Source organism: Cryptomeria japonica, chromosome 7 (assembly GCF_030272615.1).
Source record: "Cryptomeria japonica chromosome 7, Sugi_1.0, whole genome shotgun sequence".
In the NCBI taxonomy this organism is placed as follows: domain Eukaryota; kingdom Viridiplantae; phylum Streptophyta; class Pinopsida; order Cupressales; family Cupressaceae; genus Cryptomeria; species Cryptomeria japonica.
In genome coordinates this window covers 433475827-433484924 of record NC_081411.1, presented here as the reverse complement: position 1 = coordinate 433484924, position 9098 = coordinate 433475827, and the positions used below count along the sequence as shown (strand labels likewise).

General features: G+C 41.8%; 1 protein-coding gene across 1 annotated transcript; it reads left to right on the top strand.

The window, feature by feature from the left end:
• Positions 1 to 1077: 1077 nt before the first annotated feature.
• Positions 1078 to 7210, top strand: LOC131030398 (ABC transporter B family member 15). The gene is made up of 8 exons (XM_057961209.2): positions 1078 to 1999; positions 2097 to 2151; positions 2254 to 2432; positions 2735 to 3192; positions 3285 to 3825; positions 3933 to 4781; positions 5144 to 6141; positions 6563 to 7210. Exons 1-8 carry the CDS (start codon positions 1745 to 1747, stop codon positions 6933 to 6935), a joined length of 3708 nt encoding a protein of 1235 aa, XP_057817192.1. The 5' UTR covers positions 1078 to 1744; the 3' UTR covers positions 6936 to 7210.
• Positions 7211 to 9098: the final 1888 nt, after the last annotated feature.

Below are 9098 nucleotides of genomic sequence, written 5' to 3'. Positions count from 1 at the left end.
TAACGATCATTGTCAACTTTGTAATTAGAAATTTTGAATTTTAAATCCAAAAGACTAAATTATACCTATGATCTTATTAGAGAAACTAAATTATGCCTATAATCTAATCTAAAAAATATATTATAAATACTAAAACTAAAAATATATTATAAATACTAAAACTATCATAAAATTCATTGAAACAAGAAAACTAAAGTATAAACCATTTAAAGAAAGTGGTGACCATCAATTATGAGCATCATTAACCAATATGATTTGTCTCCAACTATAAGCATCACTCCTCTATTAGTTAAAATCAATTTGCATCAATCATGAGGACATGGGAGGCATTCCTTATCGTAATAACATTAGAGGAGGAAGCACTCCAATGGAATATGAGGTTCCATTAACCATCATCATGGTGTGAACAGAACAATATATCCTCCACTGGATTCGGTATTAACTTGTGCAGACTATTTGTGTTTTTGGCGTGAGTTGTCATCACTCAACTCAAATTAAACCAGTCACTCTCAGATTAAACCAGTAAAGATTATTAGAGATCCCAACTCAATTTTGCTATAATTTGGTCTTGTACGAAAGGACATTTAGTGCTTTAATTTTGGTTCTTGTTATGGATTCTTTTAAGTGGGCACGTAATTTGCCACCTGGGATTTCAAGTGGATTCCAGAGAAGCCCAAATAGAATTTCCCATTAAGCTAGCTTACTGTGTAAAGAATCTGTTTGTTGGGTCGAAAAACTGAAAACAGATTCATAATGACTGCTAATCTGGTCTTTACGGGAGTCGAACTCCCGACCGCAACACAAAAAGCTTGAAATGAATATGAATTTAAGGACCAAAGCAGCGAACAAACAGTTGGCAAAAGGCATTTGGAAACATCTTTTTGTGGGTATGTATGCGCATAAAGATTAGGTGAAGTCTTTATGCGCAACGAACACGTGTGGCATCTGGGAATGGAATCGTATTGAAGGAAATCTGAAGTTTGTAAGTGATACAGTGAGATTGTTGTTATGGGCATGTGAAGAAGGTTTAAAGAAGCTTTTGAGCATTTATGTGTCTTGTACATGTTGGACTGGAAGTGGACAGATTGCATAATGCGAGTCCACGTAAACAATTTCTTATTGCCAGGTTCTCCTGACTTTATTTATTCACTCCCCACTGTCCAATCGTCCGTGATTTGCTTTAAAACATGACCATCGCAAAACAGGCGATTGAAACGATGGTGATGATTAGGAGGAGAGAAAGGAGGTGTGGTTTTGTAGATCTCAATAACCACCGTTAAATTTGCGTTGGATTACAGGCACCCCAGATGGCCGACAGAGATAATCTACGCCAAATGACACCAAACAAATTTTGATGCGCGTGCAAAGGACGTCCACATGCTGTACTTTTGATTAATTTTCGACCACTTCGACTGTGGCGTTAATGAGGAGGACTTAGATACGCTTTCCAACGTAATAAACGGTTTCCGAAGAATGGAATTCAATTCGCTGGCCGTGCTGTTTTGTGTTGCCCAATTTTGTGAGGAGCTCTGTTTTTTCAATGCCAAAATCCACCTGATTATACAAACAATCCGCCCGACATTTGGCATTTCTAAAGCAAAGTAGCTGCTCCCCTGTGACGCCCGCAATGACGAAATGCCACTTTGCCTCTTCCTCCTCAGGACCCCCAGCTTGCAATTTCAAATAGCCAAAATCCTCAACACAGACCTTCAAGACTGAGTTTTGAGTCCTCGAGGAAGAATCCATGGATACCAATAGCGAAAATCCAAAGGGGGGCAGTGGGGGGAGTTCTCTCAAGGCTTCTTCATCAGGAAGTGTCTCTGTGTGGAAGCTTCTGACTTATGCTGATTCTGTTGATGTAATGCTCATGGTGTTTGGCACTTTGGGATCCATTGCAGATGGGGCTTCCACGCCCATTACGATACTTGTGCTCAGCAATTTCATGAATGTGCTGGATAACGCTGGCTCGGATGGAAAGTTTCTTCACAACGTCAATAAGGTAAAAGCTGAATCATTTCCAGTTATCTAGGATAAAATCGGAAAGGGGAAAGAATAAAAACTAGTTTTTTATGGGATTTGTTGATCTTGGATGGCAGAATTCGATTTGCCTGCTGTATGTGGCTGCTGCTCTGTGGATTGCCGCCTTTTTGGGTATGTCTATGAATCCGTCTTCTCCTTTACCATTTGGACAATGCATTTTGTATTTGAGATTGACAACATTCGACACGATGGTTTTTTTTGGGTGGTTTTCAGAGGCTTTTTGCTGGACAAGGACTGGTGAAAGGCAAGCATCTCGCTTGCGGATGAAATTCCTGAAAGCTGTTTTAAGGCAGGATGTGGGATTCTTTGACACTCAAGCCACAACCACTTCTCAGATAGTTACCAGCATCTCCAATGACACCCTTGTCATACAGGACGTTTTCAGCGAAAAGGTCGAAACTTGTTATACTCTGTTTAATGGTTGGTTTATGGTTGGTTTACCAAGTTGTGCTTGTAATTTAACCAGCTTGTTTAACTTTGGCCTTTGGCTTCTTCTTCTTGTTTCTGGTTTCGATTGTATCTGTGTTTGAGCAATCTTATCTTTGAGCTCGCTCTTAACATCAAGCTCAAAACATCTTGATGCTGAATTATAGTGTGATTCGAAATGTTGATAATATGCACGATCGAAACAGGAAACAGAAACAATAAGTATTATGGATCTTGAAAAGCTGATATCATTAATTTGGCGTTTCAGGTCCCCAATTTTACTGTCAATGTTTCGACATTCTTGACGAGCTACGTTGCTGCTTTCTTTCTCATCTGGAAGCTTGCGCTGGTGGGGTTTCCTTTCATCGTGCTGCTGATAATTCCTGGAATGATGTATGGACGGACGCTGACAGAGCTCACCCGGAAGATGCATGCAAAATACAAAGTGGCGGGCAATGTTGCAGAGCAGGCGGTATCGTCTATCAGAACGGTGTATTCCTTAGGCGGGGAGGACAAAAGCATGGCCAAATTCTCTGCAGCACTTGAAGGGACTGTGAAACTGGGTCTGAAACAGGGGCTGGCCAAGGGCATGGCGATAGGAAGCAATGGGCTCTCTTTTGCAATCTGGGCATTCCTGGCTTGGTATGGAAGCTTGCTGGTCATGTATCACGGAGTATCCGGTGGTGCGGTCTTTGCCACCGGCGCTTGTACGATTCTCGGTGGCTTGTAAGCTTTTTATGAACTAAAACTCTCTGTTTGCTTATTCTTGTTTTCAGTCATGAAAAGGGATAAAAGTCTCAATTTTTGGCATACTGCAGAGCCCTGGGGACTGCGCTTCCAAACATAAGGTACTTTTCGGAGGCATGCCTGGCGGGATATCGAATCCTGGAGATAATGGAAAGAATACCCGCCATCGATTCGGAGGACTGCAAGGGACAAACTGTGGATGTGGTGGCGGGTGAAGTCGAATTCAAGAACGTGGAGTTCGCATACCCATCGAGGGCGGAGACCAAGATATTCCACGACTTGAATCTCACTGTTCCTGCGAATCAGACAGTCGCTTTGGTGGGCGGCAGCGGGTCTGGAAAGTCGACCGCCATCGCTTTGCTGCAGAGATTCTACGACCCTGCGGTTGGACATATTCTGCTAGACGGAGTCGATATCAGGACCCTCAACTTGAAATGGCTGCGCGCCCAAATGGGGCTGGTGAGCCAGGAGCCTGCTCTCTTTGCGACGTCAATCAAAGAGAATATTTTATTCGGTAACGAGGAGGCCAGCATGGATCAAGTCATTGCCGCCGCAAAGGCTGCCCACGCCCACGATTTCATCACCCAACTGCCCGAAGCCTACGACACCCATGTCAGTTACCTTCTAATTTCTTACCTTTAACCAAGATATTTCTTACCTTCCCAGAATGGCATTGTTTTTTTGCAGTTTACAGCATCAAAAATCTCAGTTCTGTACAGGTTGGAGAAAGAGGAGTGCAGATGTCAGGCGGGCAGAAGCAGCGCATAGCAATTGCCAGGGCCGTGCTAAAGGATCCTCGCATTCTTCTGCTAGACGAGGCTACCAGCGCCTTAGACGCGCAATCAGAGAAGATGGTACAGGATGCTCTGGAGCAGGCTGCATATGGGCGAACAACCGTCATAATTGCCCATCGTCTGTCGACCATCCGCAACGCAGACCTCATTGCAGTACTTCAGTCAGGTTGCGTGGTCGAGTCCGGCACACATCAAGATCTCATAGAAAGACCCGGCGGAGCCTACGCTGCACTGGTGCATTTGCAGTTGCAGACACGCACAGTTACCGATCCGTCGAAAGCCGTGGATGACGACACTCGCGCATCGACCACATCGAAAAGCGCCGGAATGCGGGCGAGTCGGACAAGTTTTTCGGCGGCGCAGACCGCCAATCCTGCCGCCGTTCCTCCTTCGTTCCGCCGTCTTTTGCTCTTGAACGCTCCCGAGTGGAAGCGAGCTCTGTTGGGGACCGTTTGTGCGGTTGGATTTGGAGCAGTTCAGCCTGTGTATTGCTTCGTCCTCGCAAACATGGTCTCCGTCTTCTTTCTCCGTGACCACGACGATATCAAATCCAAGACCAGATTATATACTCTTGTGTTTGTAGCCTTGGCTGCTTTCTCCTTCCTGGTTAATGTGGTTCAGCATTACAACTTCGCGGCCATGGGGGAATGCCTAACTAAAAGAGTGCGGGAGCGCATGCTCCACAAAATCCTGTCTTTCGAGATCGGCTGGTTCGACGAACAAGAAAATTCAAGCGGTGCAATCTGCTCGCACCTCGCCACGGAAGCTAATGTGGTAAGCAAGTTTCTGTGTATGTTTTTCAGTTCATGTTTTAGATAAGTTTCTGGTCTAAACCGTGTATATCAATGTAGTAAGCAAGCAAGCTTTCGATTTAAACTGTGTAGCTTCTTGGTTAAACTGTTTATGTTTTTCAATCAACAGCTCAGCTTCTAATATAAACTATTTATTTATTTTTAATCAGCAGATAAGCTTCTGATTTAAGCTGAGTGTTTCTTAATCCACAGATTTAAGCTGTGTATATTTTTCAGTCAAGCTCAACGTTTGAGAATACATTCAGTGATCCAAAGAATAGTTCTTGAGTTGTTTCGCCATGCAAAAACATTGGGTTAATTAATAAACTACATGTGTTGATGCAGGTAAAGTCTCTTGTGGGAGATCGTTTGTCCCTGGTCTTCCAGACGCTGTCTGCGGTCACAATCGCGTTTACAATGGGACTGATTATAGCATGGCGGCTTGCCATCTTGATGATTGCCGTGCAGCCGCTGATAATTGCATGTTTCTACACAAGGAAGGTGCTGCTCAAGGCCATGTCAGCCAAGGCACTGAAAGCACAAGAAGAAGGGAGCCAACTGGCGGCAGAAGCAGTGGCCAATCACCGCACCATCACTGCTTTCTCATCCCAGCAGAGAATTCTCCGGATGTTTGAACGCACTCAACAAGGCCCACGCCAGGAAAGCCCCAGGCAGTCTTGGTTTGCCGGATTAGCGCTGGGAACAAGCCAATCTCTGGCTCTCTGCACATGGGCACTCGATTTCTGGTACGGTGGCAAGCTTGTGGATCATGGGTACATCACTTCTGATGCGCTGATCAAAACTTTTCTCATCCTGGTGAGCACCGGGCGAGTGATAGCAGAGGCAGGGAGCATGACCAGCGACATAGCCAAAGGTTCCAACGCAGTCAAGTCAGTTTTTGCCATCCTAGACAGGAAGAGCCGCATAATTCCAGATGACCCACGGGTAATAAGCCCGGACCGGATTGAGGGAAATGTGGAAGCCAGAGACGTGTGCTTCGCGTATCCGTCCCGACCAAACACCATGGTTCTCAGAAACTTCAGTCTGAAAATAGCAGCAGGAAACTGCGTGGCTCTTGTGGGTCAGAGCGGGTCGGGCAAATCCACCATTATAGGACTGCTCGAGAGGTTCTATGACCCCATCACCGGCACCATAACCATAGATGGCAACGATCTCCGGAGCTACAATCTGAGGACTCTGAGACAGCACATGGCTCTGGTAGGACAGGAGCCCACTCTGTTGGGAGGAACCATCCGAGACAACATACTGTATGGAAAGGAGAATGCCACCGATGCAGAAGTGATCGAAGCTGCCAAGATTGCCAACGCCCACAACTTCATAAGGCACAATCTATAGCATTTATCGTGCCTCTGCCTCTTTCTAAATTAGATTGTGTGAGAGTTTTTTATCAGATTATTCACACAATCTAATCCAAAACAATAGTGTCTACGAAAAACTCTCACAAAATCTAACCAGAAACAACAGTATTCATGAAAAAAAACTTACACAACCTCATCCAGAAACAGCAGTCGTCATAAAAATTCACACAACATCATCCAGAAATAGAGATGCCCATAAAAAAATTCTCACACAATCTAATCTAAAAACAGCAGTACCCATAAAAGATATTCTCACACAATCTAATCTAAAAACAGCAGTAGGATCGAAAAAACTTTCACACAATTTGATCTAGAAACAACAGTTACTGTTGGATGTTGCCGCAGATGAAAATCTGACTAATGAGGCCGCCTTGTTTGTGTGCAGTTCCTTGAAGGATGGATATGATACGATGAGCGGAGACAAAGGGGCTCAGCTGTCGGGCGGGCAGAAGCAGCGGATTGCCATAGCCAGGGCCATCATTAGAAAGCCAAGCATTTTGCTGCTGGACGAGGCGACCAGTGCATTGGATAGCGAGTCGGAGATGATGGTTCAGGAAGCTCTGGAGCGGGTAATGGGGGGAAGAACCAGCATCGTTGTAGCCCATCAATTGACGACCATTCAGAACGTGGATTCAATTGCTGTGATTGCCGATGGAATCATTGTTGAGCAGGGCAGTCATGAAGAATTGACTGGCAGAGGGGAAAGTAGTTCATATTTCTCCCTCATCAAACTTCAACAAAAACATCAACAAAGGTAGTGGGGCAGCGAAGTGGAGCCTTAGCTTTTTCTCTTCCGTCTCACTCACGAAACCGACATTTTCCAGTCTCTTCTGTTTCTGCCCGCTCACCTGCGCGTCAAAGTTACAGAAAAAAAGGTGTTTTTGTAAATAATATCTTTGTCGCCATATCATGAAAAGGCAAAGAATCGAATCTGGGTACGCTTAAAGCAGGTTAATGTGATGATGTAAAGCAGGAATCGAATCCCGCGGCGGCGTGATGGGCATTATTGAGAATAGAGATATTTTCATTGCAACTTAGAAGTTGGACAGCCACATTGAATTTAAAATACTTCTCTTTTGGCGCTTCCTGTAAGCCTTCACAGAATAGATTCAACGACATAAAAATATTCTAAAAGTAAATCTTCATGCAATGAACTCAGTACTAAATGCGCATTTTATATTTCGGTCCACTCCTATTCTCCTTCTTCGTACACCTCGCGCATTGCATTCTTCTAGTACGCACAAAACGATATGATTTGTTCTCACACCACTTTTATGTGGGGAAGGCCCTGCATCTAAATAATTGAGGGTATAGTTTTTTTATAAATATTTATCTATTGGTGATTAGATAAGCTGAAACTATTATAGCAGGGGAAAAAATTTATATATAATTTTTATCAATTAGTTAATTGGGTGGTTGGATAAATTGTACCTTCTCTATCGATAAAGTCATTTTTTTAGCTTTAGATTGTACTTTCCATGTCAATAAAGTTATTTTTTATAGCTTAACCTGTACGTTTCCATGTCAACAAAATTATCCTTACAGCTTTCACTTTTTAGCTAAATGAGTAACCAAACAAACTTAGGTTTAAGTTGTACATTCCATATCAACAAAATTATCCTCAAAACTTTCACTTGTTGGTTAAATGGGTGACTAAATAAGTTTAGCTTTAAGTTGTACGTTCCATGTCAACAAAATCATCCTTATAAATTTCACTTGTCGGTTAAGTAGGTGACCAAATGAAGTGTACTTATCATGTCATCAATTATAGGGGAAGGGTACTATTAGCTCATTATAACTAACTTTTCACCCCCACAAATTCTAAACGGTGCATTGACTTTCGTTGAAGGCCTTGCGTCTAAATAATTGGGGGAGGGGTATAAATCTTATCCGCTAGTGATTAGATAAACTGAAACTATTGTAATAGGGAAAACTTATTTAATAAGTTTTTTATCAATTAGTTAATTGGGTGATTGGATAAATTGTACCTCCTCTATCAACAAAGTTAGTTTTTATAGTTTTATGCTATACGTCCCATGTCAACAAAGCTATTCTTTATAGCTTAAATGGTATGTTCCATGTCAACAAAATTATTATTACACATTTCACTTGTTGGTTAAATAGGTGACCAAATAAACTTAGCTTAAGTTGTATTTTCCATATCGACAAAATTATCCTTGTAACTTTCACTTGTTGGTTAAATAGGTGACCAAATAAACTGAGTTGTACTGTTCATGTCAACAAAATTATCTGTGTAACTTTCACTTGTTGATTAAGTAGGTGACCAAATAAAATGTACCTATCATGTCATCAAATTATAGACTTCTAAAGATTTAAATTCAGATTAGTTGTTGATATACACCCAACACCAACCAATTGATCCGAACACCCAAAAATATTGTGAATTATTATTAATTATTAATCATCTCAAATACCAAATTACAATACCAATAAGAAAATTAAATTCCCAAAAATACTTTAAATTGTTATTATTGATCATTTCAAATACCAGACTATTAATGTTAATGAATTATCATGAAACTTTCAAATAATAAATATGATTTCAAGAGACCTACACTATGATAACTCATAAATAATAAAATATTTATAATTCATAACTGTATGTTTTTATTAATGATAACCATTACTAGTAAATTTGTGAGGAAATTTAATCATGGAAGCAATTTCAGCAAACACATTCATACATTTTTTAGGCATAATTGATACACTCATAGATAGTGGATCACAAGTGAATTTAATCTCAGGATGTGTTGTTAAACAATTGGGATTAAAAACAACACCTCATCATAAACCATATCCATTGGGTTGGGTGCATGATAATGCTTAGTTACATGTGTCAATACAATGTAAACTCCGATTTGCAATCACATCCAAGTTGGTAGATAAGGTAGAGTTAGATG